This window comes from Pavona decussata, unplaced genomic scaffold (genome assembly GCF_977016875.1).
Source record: "Pavona decussata unplaced genomic scaffold, jaPavDecu1.1 SCAFFOLD_67, whole genome shotgun sequence".
Lineage (NCBI taxonomy): Eukaryota > Metazoa > Cnidaria > Anthozoa > Scleractinia > Agariciidae > Pavona > Pavona decussata.
The window spans coordinates 957,236-972,704 of NW_028145486.1; the positions used below are offsets into that span (position 1 = coordinate 957,236).

Sequence of the window (15,469 nt, forward strand, 5' to 3'; positions counted from 1 at the left end):
ACTTACAGAGCAAGGAGGAATCGTTTTACCAAAGTCATAGGATGCTAACTTCCAAGAAAATATTCTGAGGCGGCAAGCTAAAAGAACTGGGCGGAAAAAGATACATCCTCCCAGTTCCGGAGTGGCCCCCTGATCAACGTGTCGCCTTCCGAAGTATGGCGAACTTTACAGAAGAACGGGGAGTTTTTTTCCCTATCCAATCAAACACATCATGCTGGCAAAGTCTGAACAACTTTAATGAACTTTTTTCAACTTATATAATATTACAGGAACTGGTGCTCTGTCTGTGTCCTTCACGCACGTTTTATGCAGTTAAAAAGCTTCAAGGACGGTGCCTACTAACAAAGAAGTATTTTTACGCGGTTTCAAACTTTGCGGTGAAAGCAGATCTGAGTAAGGGCTATTGAAAACCAAATGGAAAATTGGGGGTAACCGCGCATTTTTTAGAGATAATCAAGCAACAATTATTCTAAAAAACAGTAAAATACAAAGCAATGTATGGTATTTTTTTTTTCTTTCTAAATCGAAGCTTTATTATCTGTGAAAAATGTATGGTTACCCCCAATTTTCTTTTTGAATACCAAGGGCACTTGCTAAGTTCTGTTTTCTCAGCATAGCTTTAAACCGTACAAAAATATCCCTGAATTAGTAGACACCACCCTTAGGAAACCCGAGTATCTCGAGATGCGCAGAACGTATGCGCAGTAACAAAAGTAGGCACCTTCCTTAACATTTACATCCATGGATGTAAATGAATGACAGGTTTCGTTTTCCTATGGAAATTCGACTTGCACTTCAAGTTTGCTCGCAAACAACAATACTACATACTATGTTCACCAAGAGAGTATTTCAAGTACATTGACGATTTACACGAGTATGTTTATTGGAACGTTTATTCGTTGCCAAGACGATGACCCCGACCCCAGCCTCCCCATCCACCACCCCCGCCACCATTATCCTGGTCACGTGGTCTACGGCTTGCAGGAGCGACACCAAAGCCACTCACACCTCCCTGGCGGTTTGGTAGAAACTTGTACCTGTAAAATGAATCAAATTATTACCGATTGAATGTGATTATTCTGGTTTACAGAAATCGTGCAAAGCAGAAAAGTCATTTCTTTGCTGAGCAATGCAAAAGTACGACTTCATTGACAATAGTTTGAAGACTTGAGTGTGAAAGAAATAAAAATACCATATTGGGTGTGCAACTTTTCAATTCAGTCCTTTCAAACTTTTCAAATGTTTTCAATGATTGAAAAAAGTGTCCGTGTTTACAAGCAAAATTTCACAGGTAGGGTTGCCCTATCACTTGGGTCAACTATACCACAAAGCGTGAAGTGGGTGAAAGGATGGGAAAATTATAGAAAATTGTAAAATTGACTTGTAGACTATTCACCAGAAGCATTTTTGGTTTGTGAAGGAGGGTGAAAATGGGGGTATTCAAAGCCGGGTAGTACTCGTTCCACCATTTGTACCACTCAATTTAACTTCTTAAGGGTCTGGAAACAGTTAAAAAGTTGTCCCGGGTAGGCAGTATTGCATGTACAACAACAGGCAGGTTAGGCAAGGTATCCCTAGCATAGCATTTACAAGCCAGGCAGAGTTACCCTGATGCTAGGGTAACCCTACCTGGCTTTTAAACACATCACACACACAAAAAAGAAGAAATGTTGTAGTGCTAGGGTAATCCTCTTGCTAACACAACCCTTGCTCCTTGTAAACAGGCCCTTAGACCTGGTTGTGACAAAGTATTTAAGAGTCAATGTCTGAGAAAACCGGGCAAAATCTGAAAAAGCTGAAAGATGGGGGTCGGCCAAATTATTCCATACTAACATCATAGTTAGGTTAGGTGGACTTATGGATAAATATACTAAAGTTTACTCTTCAAGTGTTTTGGTATAGGAGAAATGAGATCCACTCTCCATCACCCCCTCAGGTCCTAGTTTTTCTGGTAAATTTGACCCAAATTTGACAGCCAGCAAAAACTGTAAAATTTAGCGAACGGAGTTCGTGTTTTGTACCTGATATAAATGGTCATAGAACTTCTTGTAAAAAGCCAGAGATATGCGAAATAAGTAAAAGTCACTCTACAACATTTAGTTTTGGAATACCTATATTTCGCATCTGCGAATGAGCAAGAAATTAGCCATTTTGAAACTCACGCAGAACACACAACTAAATCTTCAGCAACAATCGGATGCTAAAACCAAATACTCTTACCTTCCCTCTATCACAATCAGCAATAATCTTTTTGGGTCATTCAAACAGCAAGATGCTTCACCACCTCCATTACTCCTACCACTCGTTGTTATGTACAGCACGACACGACGCAAGCGATGTGCCGATTAAGCCGCTCTTGGATTCCACATTGGATTTCTCCACGGTTAAATATATGCAGTTGACTAAAGTGGTCCCAAAAAAATCAGAACTCCTCTCTGGCCAATTTAACAGAAGGAAAATTTAAAAAGAAATACGAACTAAACAGAACGACGCCATCTTGAGTTGGATTGCTCTCAAGGGACTGGGACCTTCTTACTTTTACTTTGGGTCGGGAGGGGACAGGGAAGGACCTATCGCTGGCGCATTGTTGCTAGAAACGTCTGTTTGTCGCAATAAACAGCTCAAGATCTGAACAAATAATGACATGAACGAATCATGCTCAAAATAGAACCAGCAGAACCTCGCAATAGCGTGAAAAAATAACTTCATTGGATTTTTTTTTTGAGCGCGCGGCTTTTGATGTACATTTCCACCGTCAAGAAATCAGAGATATCCAACTCCCGCGTTCTTCACAACTCGATAATGCACGCTAAAGCATGAACAACTGGAATTGTTGAATTTAATAACAAAAATTGCAATGCCTTGATAAGAAAGTTTCCGTTTAGTAACTTTGAAAGAAGTACCATTATTTGACACTTGTACTACATAACACTAGTAAAACAAATCGCTGTACAATGCATAAGCAAACTGATCACAGTTATAACTCAACAAATTGACACTCCTAGGTTAATCTCTCTACTCGACACGCTCCCCTCTGAATCACTGAGGACAGCTGAAATATGATCTCTACCTTTACCGCAAAGCAATCAGATTGGATGTGTGAAATAAGTAGAAACAGTGTCATGGAATTGTTCTCCCTCTAAAATAACCTGCGTAAAACTAAAGATAACTGACGGAAAATGTGCGCTTGATATTTAGAAAAAAGAATTTTCCTTGCAGATCCCCTTTGGGTTGGAATTTCTTTTTTCCTATAGATAACTGCCTTTTCCAAGGTATGTTTGTTTTTGCTTCCGATCTTTTGTTTACTTACTTTGAACTTTGCTAGTTCCGTTGGTCTGTCAATGAACACATGTCGTGAAGCGAAATATTAACTTAGGAGCCCTCACTGAATACGTCATTTGCTTTTAATAAAAGCGTTGGACTTATCATTCCGGCTTGTCATGTACACCAGAAGGCCGTTAGGAGTATGTGCTTTTTGGTTATAAAAGCTGCTGTTGGAAACGTACACAACAAATTAACAAAAAATTAGTTTTGGCTGTATTATCTCCGCTTTAATACCTTGATAAATATGATAGGAGATGGGAAGGAGAAGCTGCCGGACCGTCAAGAACGCTAATTAGAGAATAAACAAATGACATCACGTCAACGTAGAATCTGCAACGCCCAACTCTTAAACTCTACTGGAATCATCACAAAATTGTCTCCGAGTCGAATAAATAAAGAAGTTATATATCGGTCCAAGGGAACAGTAATCTTACTATTAATTCAAAACATTCACGTTAAGCTTGTCCTCAAATTTTGAGGTAGCATCCTCCACTTTAAATCTGCTTGAATGGCCTTTTCGACAAGTGTTTACACAGGGCTGAAACAATATTTGAAATGTTGATTTCAACTGAATGAGATGTTTGTTACATTGTAACAAAACAACGCATCTGATAAATTAGCAGAGATTTCCGAACTGATAAGAAACTACACGTAAGGTAAAAATAAAAGGAGTAAATTAATTACCAAAAATAGGTGAATTTCGAGAAAATAATTTAAATATTGGCTTATTGTACATACCAGATCCTATTGGAACTGAAACTTGAAACTCCCGGTATATTTCTTCCGGCACCTGTTTGTTTAACCGACGAGGATTTTTTAATTTTTTCGCTTCACCTCTGTGAGATGGGTGAGAACAACTGGATTTTAACTTCTGGTAATGTGTTGTTAATTCGTATTTGTGCTTTGGGCATTTCCCTGTCTTCCTCTGATAGAGAATACAATCCGGCGCGATTGAGAAAAACATCAGCCTCGTTAATCCGTGTCCCTAAGCCTCGACTTCGATCCACTGTCACCCAGATTAGTTAGATAATCTGTTAAATCCTTTCTGCATGATTTTAGAGGAATAACATAAAGCTCATTTGGCGCGTATGGTGTTGGACCGTGTTGGACTGTCAACAGTTGAAAATGAGCAGCTCATTTTGCGTTGTACATTACGCTTCTGACTGCAATGTAAATACTGTCGCAAAAGACTGGAGCGAAGACCATATGTCACGTAATAAATGTAAATATGGTAAGAACAAAATTGTCATAAAATACTTTCGTACGTGTATAGTCTCTTACGATATAAAATAATACGACGTTATTTTTTCGGATTTTTTTCCCTTTGTATTGAAACAAAATAGAGTTTCTGCAAGTGAATCTGCAAACAAGGCTTCCAACTGGGCTACGGTATTGTTTCTCCAAATTACTCTTGTGTTTTTGGCTCCTATTTGATTCGTTGTAATCCCGTCTTTGACAGTACAAGACAGCTTGACCCAGAAACTTCGCCTAATCAAAGCCCACAAAATGCAAATTAAATTTCAAAACGATTTTCCCTGCCCAGCAAGCATAACAACATGTAGGCCATTTAATAAGCAAGGAAAATGGTAAATGGTTGTCACTCTCGTTGGTGTCTTCATTTCCCAATAGTCTGTTATTCCTTGTTATTTACAGCACGAGCCTAAACCAGCCTTCCTTAAATCAAAAAGCTAAATTATGAAAAAACAGCGTGGAACAATCATCCATGGCCAGCCTTTCAGAGCGGAAAAACGCAAAAAGCATGCGCGAACTCTGCGTGAGGGCTGGGCACCAAATGTTTCAAAAATGGCGGCAATTTTAATTTTCTTATTTTCAACAATTTACTATGCTACCGCAGATATCCCGGTAAGTAGCGATAATTATTCTACACAAGAAGATAGCTGCAGATGTAACCTTGCTTTGCTTCCATTTTCTTAGGGCTTCTTAGACTTTAAGAAAGATCTTTAAACCTTCATTGTTCCCGCGGCGTGTAAACAAATCGCCTCTACGGGTCTGTTATTGTCATGGACCTTTTTACAAAAAGCGACTATATAAGCAAACCCCTGAATATTTAAGGTCGAGAGCTCAACCCTGGGTAGAAAAATAGTTAATCGTTAATTACTGAGTTTGCCAAAGTATAAAATTGTTTGCCAGAGCGGATTTTTAATTTTTTTTTCGCAAGGATCTAATTATCGGTGTCGAGGGAGCAATTTCATGCGATGCGTTACTTTCGATCTCTTAGTATATTGTACTGCTTTATTTCCTTTAGTTTAGTTTATGTCTCTTCAATGTATTGTATATTTCTTTTTGTCTTTCACTGCCCGCCTCGATTAGCTTTCGCTACTTGCGGTCCAGCATAATTTGCTAAAAGTTGATCATGATAAATACAATCAGCTGCACAATAAAAAAAGTTTGTTTTTGACACGGTGTGTGTGCATCCATCTAGTAGGCTCAGGTCAATGACACAACTGATGTGTAACAATATTTATCTGCACAGGTCAACTGAAGGCAGGAAAAATATCTTTAATTACGGAAACTTCCCAAATAATTCCTTTTGTCACTGTGCTTAGCGGGAATTTTGAATTTGTTTCACAAAGCTTCTTGTTCTTGTCCTTACACGGTGTTGGTAAAATGGCCGGTCTGATTTTTATAGCATATTCGATGAAATTGGAAAAAACGTAGATGGTAAAATGTATTTTTACCACAAAAGCCACTGCTCAACAATGCAACAGAATCGAACGGCCGCGTTTTCAGTTCACTTGCGCCCGCGAACGGATATGCGCAGAAAAATTGCGCAGAACGTTTTTCCGCTCTGAAGCTTAGCCCCTGGCTCCCTTACATAATTACAACCAATCAACTAGTTCCCAGTGTATCCCGAGTGAACAAATTCAACATGGCGTCGTTTTGTTTATTTTCGCGTTTTCTTAATTTTCCTTCCGTTAAATTCGCAAGAGAGGGGATTTGAATTTTTTTGTGGAACTAATTTGATCAACTGAATATTTTTAACTTAAGACAAACCCAATGCGAAATCCAGGAGCGGCTTAAACAGCACATTGATTGCGTCGTGTCGTGCTGTACGTGACATCGAGTAGTAGGAGAAATGGAGGTGATGTAGCATCTTGCTGTTTGAATGGCCCAAAAAGATTATTGCTGATTTTAATAGATGGAAGTTAAGAGTGTTTGGTTTTGGCATCCAGTTTTTGCTGAAATTTTAGTTGTGTGTTCTGCGTGAAGTCGAAAATGGCTAATTTCTTGCTCATTTGCAGATACGAATTATAGGTATTCCAAAACTAAATGTTGAAGAGTGACGTTTGCTTATTTCGCATATCTCTGGCTTTTTACAAGAAGTCCTATGCCCATTTATATCAGGTACAAAACATGAACTTCGTTCGCTAAATTGTACAGTTTTTGCTGGCTGTCAAATTTGGGTCAAATTTACCAGAAAAACTAGGACCTGAGGGGGTGATGGAGAGTGGATCTCATTTCTCCTATACCAAAACACTTGAAGAGCAAACTTTAGTATATTTATCCATAAGTCCACCTAACCTATCTATGATGTTAGTATGGAATGATTTGGCCGAACCCGATCTTTGACCACCTGCCTGGTTTTCTCAGACAATAACTCTTAATATGTACACTAAAGAAAGGATAACAGTTAACTAATAACATCACAGAAAAAGTACGCAGTATGAAATAAACTAACTTAAACATTATATTCTTACAGAATGGAAGGAGTAGTAAGGAAGCGCCTTCCTCCAAAGTCTTGTGGGTACTTGAACATGAGGAAAAAGTAAAGGTGTCCAACAAAGATCCCAATAAGCTCCATAATGCCACTATAAAGAAACCAAATAAAAACAGGCAATGCAAATTATTAGGATCAAACGAAAATTCAGGAGTTTTCCAGGGTAAACAGGAAAAATATCCAGGAAATCTGACATGCACAGCTACCCTACCTATAAGGCTTCTGCTGATAACAGTAATTTTGATTTTAATTATAATTACTGAGGGAATTATCCTGTTTTAAATAGCAGTATCTTCTTCCTCTAGTAAAAGATACTAAATATTTTGACAACTATCATTATGATAATTATGCCCTGAAAAACGTTTTATGTAACTCACCAATGAACCCTAAACCCTATGAGGACGACGCTGAGAAGTTAGAGCATAATTAAGAACTGTGTCAACTTAAAAATTACCACAAATAATGCTACCAACCAAATGTCCCAAAACAGTTTGTTTGTCCAAATTTCCTTCACAGAACACAAAAATGACTACCAGTGCAATAATGAATCAAACAAATGCAGCAATACATTACAATTTCAGCTGTGCAAGGAAAAGCACAGAATTTTCCTGAAGTTTTCAAAGGTGCTAGCTGGAAGAAATTTTAGATCAGCAGGAATTTTCTAGGAATAAAGATGTTGCAAAAAGTCCAAGTAAACTGAAAGCTCCAATCTACTGGAACACACACAGGCAAACAAAATATACTAAACATAACGCTTTATGCAGAATGATGATCAGATTTGCTTAAAATGACCACCAACTTATTGAGATTTAAAAATAAATTTTTAATTAATGTCTTCACTTTTAAACATTATATGGCAAGCATGTCTCTGGCATGTCCAAATTTACAGGTAATTTATAATTTCGGGCAAAATACCAGGTGCTACATGCATGAGCAATTATGTATACATACCCTCCCTGGATGATCATGTTAAATATTGCCAACACCCAAGGAAGGTACATTGCCTGTGAACACAAACACAAAAACAATCAGTGATATACTGCCAGTGCACTTGCAGTAAAGTGAGGAAAGACCGATCATTATAAAAGTACACTGACCAAGAAGGATTAACTTCAATTTAAAAGAGACAATTCCATTTATGAGACAATTTAAAAGAGTGATAGGAACCAACGTTTCAGTGCATCTTGCGCCATTATCAAGGTTACATAATTAATGATAATGGCGCAAGATGCACCGAAACGTCGGTTCCTATCACTCATATTTCTTGTTTCATGTATTTCTAAATCATTTCTTTTAAGAATTTAAAAGAGACAAAAGATAACACAACATTAAATTTCACAGCTTGGTGATGAGGACACAGGCCAAAGAAACTATACAACATCCATAGAAATCAAGATGGAGTACAGTGGAACCTCTCTTTTGGGACACCTCCATTAAAAAAAATTGCTACATTGTATATTAGGCGACATAAACCTATGTCCCAGACAAACATTCATAAATAATCTTTAGTTTGTATCAGTGTATGAGTGATCCAGGGTCGAAAATTGCGCTTTCCTAGTCGCCAATGCGACTAAAAATTTTGCACTGGCGACCAAAATTTCACAACTAGTCGCCAGCGGGCGATTAACTATTTCATGCCACGATCATTATACAAACAATAACTTTGATACTCAGCCAAATTGATAAAAATGAAATTCAAAGCCGCCCGCCAATTGGTCACTTACTTTTTACCTTTCCACTGCTTTTGAAGTATAAAACCGATTTTCCTGTTATTATAAATCTATCACAACGCTTCACAGCTCGAGCAGTGCGAAGCTTCGCCGCCATGTTTTTTGAACGAGAAATGCTGCACGGTTGTGGCCTGGTGCGAACAACATGGCGATCCGTCGATCGTCTTGACAGAACCCGAAAGGAAAGATCGTTTACGGTTTTGAACATAGAGTAAAGAACCAACCAGCAGTTTTTCAATCGGGTACATTTCTTCCCCAAAAGGCAGAGACAAGAGAAGGCACAAAGTTGACTTGAAACATTTAGCAGTCTTAAGAAACTGCATACTTGATTCGTTCGTCGTGGTTTTTCAGTGGTAGATGTATAAATCGCCATTGCGGCCCCAAACGCGTTCTCTTCGTTCTAATTCTTAAAAGAAAAATTGGCGACCAGAATTTTCCATCTGGCAACCCAAAATTTTGGTTTGTGTTTCGCTTCGAAGGAAAATTTTTATTGACACTTTTTTTTCTGCTTTTTGGCGACCACATTTTTCCATATGGCGACTGAAAAAAAAAATTCAGTTGCCACTTGGCGCCTGCCTAAAAAAGTTAATTTCGGACCCTGCGATCTCTTCACTAACCTGTCAAATGCTACTGAAATCTAAATTAAGGGGAGGCATTAATTTCCTGGTACATGACTGACCACCAAAGAGAACTGATAAGAAATTATGGTACAAACTCTAACCACAAACAATGACAGCTTTCAAAGCAATAATTATTGAAACAGCCAAAGTTCACTTTCTGCTGAAATTAAAAATCAAAATCAAGAATTTTATGGTAGCTTAACCCTTTGACGCCCAAGAGTGCCATATGGCACAAGACACAATAATGAGCTCAGTATTTGGTCAATTTGTGTGAAATTTGCACAACCAAAAGATCTTGGAAAGATCTATAAATTGAAGGCATAAAATCATGCCCCCCTCCTATATGAGACTTGATTTACCACCCCTCAAACTTTTGGATTTTTTTTCCTTTGTACGTTAAGGGTCCAGTTGATATCTTACAACAAGCAATGCACTGAGAGCTGTATATTAAGCTATAGTTTAGGGGGATACCCAGTATGTACATCGAATAGGAAAATTTTCAAAGTTTTTCTTCTTTCGTTTTGGACTTTTCTCACTCTAATATGTGACCTCTTCCATCTCCGTTGGTGTGATTTATAGCCGCCCCAGAAAATACCTTTTAAATGGTATATCACATGTGGTCTTCCAGTTCATAGTTCGCGATTTAGAAAATTCGGCATTTCCCTCGGGCAGGAAAGGGTTAAATCCTTGTCAGGAAAACAGACGTTTTGTTTAGGTGGTTAATTATTAACAAAAATTGGCCCAGCCTCTATTCAAGGGACACCTCCAGTGAGGGGACACTTTCCATTATACCAAGGGTGTCCCCTTAAAGGAGGTTCCACTGTAATTTAATCATTCAAGTATAAATTGTAATTAATATTACAACTTTCTTTATTGGTCATAAGGTTTCGTCAAAGAACTTAATGGTGCAAGTGTACATGTTATGTTATGTTGTGTGTGTGTGTGTGTGTTTTTTTTTTTTTGGTTTAAAATGTTTCAAACCAGTTTACATAATTCAGTTGAGGTTGTGCAGTATTCATTACCATGATCTAAGACAAAAGGAAATAGAAATCAAACTGGTTTGAAAAATTTTAAACCCAAAAAAATTGATGGTGCAAACTTGTGTATACAACAAACTCTAACCTTAAACTGCATTCCAAACCAGAACTGTACAATCGTGTCCTTATTCACTTGGCACCACACATACAGAACACTTAGAACAAGAGGATCCATGAGAAGCTGAAACACAATAAACAAAGGTTTTCTACATGAAAATTTATTATCACACCAGATATGTGCATAACTTACATGTAACAACCCAAAAACCTTAAAGTGCCTATGAAGTAAAAAAATTTTTTGTCACAGTTTGTTAGTTTATGAATTTCTCGGTCTGAATATGTGGGTTTTACTGAACAAAACCTTCTCAATCCGCAATTATGATCCCTGAAAGGTTCGAATTTAGCGCCGTAAAGTGTCTCCATGTTGCGCACAGCCAAAACCATCGTATGACAAGGTTGTGACGTAGAAAATACTTTGGAACACACGAGTGTCATGGCAGCGAAGGGTAACTGCATTTCCTTTATAATTTCGTAATTAAGACATGGTAAACTTCACAAAAACGCAAAAAAATTTTTTGCTTTATAGGCACTTTAAGCTAAGTAATGTGTCTGACACAATTTCCAGCTTCAACAAAGTAACATATGTGAACTTTGTTTTCTTTGCTGGGCAGCACCGCCACAGTTCCTGAAACTGTGCTCATTTGGGAGGTTAAATGAACATAAACAATGGTAAAAAAAAGTAATTTAAACAACAAACAAAATACAAGGCATCAGTTTTTACGGTACATGCAGCTTCAAAGGGATGCATGGAAAGAAAAATTATTTCTAAATAAACCAACTTACTTTCAAGGGTATGAGGAATCCTATGATCTGTTGCATTTGACATTTCAGGTCAAGGAGCACTCAAAGTACATGTACTGTAATAATTAATGAATGCACTGAAATATACCTTTAACAATATGAATTTACAGACATATGAACAGTTAATTAATGTAACCTGACTTCTTATTCCTTAATAACTGTTTTGAATGCAATAAAATTAAACATGGCACAAAACATTGGTTTCCATTTGACATGGATAAAACTACATACATTCATTTCAATTTACATAAAAAAAATGTCCATCAAAAATGGCATGGTACAAGTTTGAGAAATCAAATCAATTCACCAGAAAGAAATCAACAAGAACTTACGATCTAAGAAGGGCGGATACACAGTCATAAGGTGCAATGCGTAAACATGTAGAATTAACAATACACAGCTAAAACAAGTTACAATAAATAGGTCATGAAGGATACAATTAATATAATTCCATTGAAGAGAATCATAAACAAATAGTCCGCTGGTCTGCCATCAAAGAGACCTGAGCAAAAAACATAAACAAGTTACATTAGTACAATTACTGCAAAATGCATTTAAAGCAACACAGCACTTGAAATTCAAAGTCACCTCATAGGTTTAACATTTCAGTCTTTTTTCTTTTCTGAGAAAGGGTATACATGTAGATGGTTTATAAATTTTAACCGGGCAAAATTTAAGAACTGCAGTTCAACCTCAATTATCCCAACTTGCCTGGTATTAGAGAATTGATCCAGATAATCAAGAGGTAATTGAAAATATGCAGGATATTAATGAGATAGAAATTTACACATAACAGTATTTTATTGAAAGGCTATCCAGCCAACATTTATGCATCAGCAGAATCCTACCTGTATTTGTTTGTAATTAAACTAAGGAAAAAATGTTTGAATTAAAGAAACCTAAATACAGCAAGAAATAAAATGAACGAAATTCCCAATCAGTTTACATGTATTTTAATAATTTCAATCTTACTTTGCAACACAAAAGAAGTTACAACACGGGACTTACAGCTATGCATACAAAAATATAAAGAAAAAGAGGTGAGATGACCTAAAGAAACTAATAAACTTACAATTTATTTGATTAGGCCTCCACATTAACGAAGTGCAAACTTTCCACACTGTACACAATTGTGACCATCACTGGGCTGTACATTTCATTCCAAACTTTCATGACCTGATAACAGTTTCTTAAATACTTTCTCGGTACTTAACAATGCATTTACCTGTTTCAAGTCTCGATGAATATGAGTATAAGAAATACAAGTTAATGAGATAATGGAAACCAGTCTGGGGTACAACAGGGTAGAACACAAATGCTGTGAACAATCTCCAGATCTGAAATTAAAATGAATTATAATGTTAAATTGCACATACAGCAATGAACCAGACAAGGAATATACAATGAACCAGAGCACTGATTCATTTTAAATAGACACAATGCACTAGAGATCTCATTCAGAGGAAAATGCAATACTCAAAGAGGTCATACGATAAGGAGACCAGAATTAAATCTCTGGCTGGCCTAATGAACCATTAGGTTTAGAGGATGCTTATGAGCCATTACTTCAATCTGCAACCAGTTCTTGTGCACAGTTACACTAACTGTAATATATAATGTAGCTGGTAAATAACTAATTACCAGTCTATGAACAAAGATACATTAATGAGCATCATCCCAAGGATAGAGTTGTCACTTCACTGGCAGCCAACTAAAAGACAGCTACTTCAAATTCTATGTTCTCCACATAATTATACCGTTTTAGGGAAAAGCAGACATTTCTGCAGTACAACACCCATTTACAGCTGCTTCTTAAACCTACCCATCTACTAAAGTACTTAAAGGGGCAGTATCATGGGAGATCGATGGGAAATATCATGATATTTGGCCAAAATTCACTAAATTTAAACTTTGAACACTGTGTTAATTAATTTCTCAATCGCTAACTTAAAGAAATATTAATAGTGATTCTAAGACGAAAGGTTGAACCAAAATATAGTACAACCGGCGATTTTTAGTGCATTACAACAGCGAAATCAATGTGTTACTAAAATAGCGTGATACTGTCCCTTTGAAGAGAACACTGCCAAGGACTAAGAGCACTGTTGAACAGCACTGGATTTCATTCCCCCTGTGGTTTCAAACAATATTAATTACTGATCTCCTGGCACCATTGAAGGTTACTGGAAATTCTGCGGAGTCTCAAGAGCCACAGTTTTTCAATCGGAATTTCTTGAGAGAGTGATGGGGGTGGGGATTTAACTTAAAAAAAACATTGCATAAAAAAACATAAACAACATATTGCTGTTGACAGGAAAGTAACAAATAGTCGTAGTACATTTTCCGTGTAGGCCTGGTGCATTCTACATGTAGTACATTGTACCTGCCTACAACAAGATCTGTTGGTTTGATCATCCATTAAGCCATACCCAAAACTATCCTGTTTCCAGTTACTCTCACTTTGTGAAAGTGGGTTGGTTTGTTGGTAAGTAAGTAAGTAAGTAAGTAAGTAACCTTTATTTAAACACGATAAGTATTTAAGCTCTGCAGCTTGTGGGGTCATGTGTAAATAAATAAATTAAGAATAATTACAAAACAAGACTTAAAAATTTACAATGTAAGGTCTAATCTAGTTTAAATAAAAATTTACAGCTGGTTGGTTAAAAATGAGAAATTATTTTGGAAAAATAAGCATTGACTATTTTTAGTGATGTTTCATATATTTCATCGAAAGCTTGAACCTCCATCAGTTTGAAAAATGATGAAAGAAAGAAATTGTTATGTTTTAGCCTGGTGTGAACAAATGATAGGGTATTTGAAAGAGACCTCTATCATTTATTTACCGGGAGTAAAATGTAACATCTCATTTCTTTCAATATGCATGTCATTATCTTTGCAGTATGCAGGATGTTTTGATGGTAAAGCTCCAACAAGTCTCCTGTAGCTCAGTGGCAGAGTTTCTGAACTACTAATCAGAAGGTCAAACATTCAACTGATGTTGGGAGCAGTCGGAGTTTCATTTTCCGAGTAGGCCTCAGTGTGGCATTGACTGTAAAAAAAAGGTTTGTTTTCTTTTTTACTTTTTGAAAAAATATTTGGGTCAGCCAGCTGACAAGAAATGAAATAATTTATGGGAATGACCTTATGCAATATTTCCTTCAATTCTGGAACTCAAAGTTTGGAAGGGGCTTACAAACTTCTGGGACAAATTTGAGCCACTTGTTTGAAAGACGGTTTAATAACCATGCAGCTGTTGCCGTGTATGAGGTAGAGATTTAAATCTTCTCAGTTAATTAATTCTTACTGACAATTATTTCAAAAATACAGCTGATTCAAACATTCTACCTTCCATGATCGTGAGCCTTCAAAAAACATGTGTACATAGTAACGAGTTGCAGACATCTGCACAGCAAAAACTTACCTGGAAACGATGGATAATGCTGTTATAATCTAGTATCAGGTACATCCCATTTATCAATCCCAATCTTCCCAGAAGAGGGAAAATGATAGACAGAGAAAACCACCATCTTGTGACAATGGGTATGCTTCGAAACCATACTCCCAACTCATTCTCCGCCATGTCTGTAGATGTTTCTTTTAAACACTTGAAAAATCTCGTACTCTGTGCTTCAGGCAATTAATCTCCGAACGGTGAAGCAAGATATGACGATACAAAATCGCCTACAAACCATTTATATTTCTGACACAGCTTTTTTGCAACAAAAACAGACGTGGCGACGAGTTATAGCTTGCCGGCCGGTGGCGCATGGATTTCTGGGACACTTACTTACCAGGCCACCCCCTCCCGACGAAAAGGGGACTAAAGAATTCTAGAATTCAAAACTGGGAGGCCTACAAAATTTTTACCTTCATTCAAGGAAAGATTACCTAAAAATATATCTGTTCACAATTTCTTAGCTCGATGTCGTGCTTCCTTTTGAAAATAGAACAGTTTCAATTTCCGAGTTTCCATCGTGCGTGACATCAGGAGGACGGCCGTGACAGAGCTTTTCCGTATCTTAAAAATGACTCTTCGGGTGATTTTCAGCATTCTAAACAATTAATGTTTGAGTAGAAATATTAATCTAAACATTCGAAAATTCAAAAGGGCAAACAAACCTCTTTTCTGGCAAAAGTGAACTCCAGATGTTTTTTCGT

The 15,469-nt window shown here is 37.1% G+C and overlaps 1 protein-coding gene across 1 annotated transcript; it reads right to left on the reverse strand.

The window, feature by feature from the left end:
* Positions 1-212: 212 nt before the first annotated feature.
* Positions 213-15,068, reverse strand: LOC146477951 (derlin-1-like). Its single transcript, XM_085112681.1, has 8 exons — positions 14,733-15,068; positions 12,537-12,648; positions 11,749-11,813; positions 11,294-11,320; positions 10,536-10,631; positions 8,015-8,067; positions 7,044-7,154; positions 213-1,037 (listed from the first exon to the last, which is right to left on the reverse strand). Exons 1-8 carry the CDS (start codon positions 14,889-14,891, stop codon positions 893-895), a joined length of 768 nt encoding a protein of 255 aa, XP_084968807.1. The 5' UTR covers positions 14,892-15,068; the 3' UTR covers positions 213-892.
* Between the last annotated feature and the right edge of the window lie 401 nt (positions 15,069-15,469).

What these genes read in the sequence shown, in the direction of transcription:
- LOC146477951 (XM_085112681.1), bottom strand. Translation starts at nt 14,891, where the DNA reads ATGGCGGAGAATGAGTTGGGAGTATGGTTTCGAAGCATACCCATTGTC. An exon ending in GGTTTGGAATGCAGTTTAAG is followed by an intron (nt 8,068 to 10,535) that starts GTTAGAGTTTGT and finishes TTGTGTTCACAG; the next exon opens with GCAATGTACCTTCCTTGGGT. An exon ending in CTTACTACTCCTTCCATTCT is followed by an intron (nt 1,038 to 7,043) that starts GTAAGAATATAA and finishes TTCATTTTACAG; the next exon opens with GTACAAGTTTCTACCAAACC.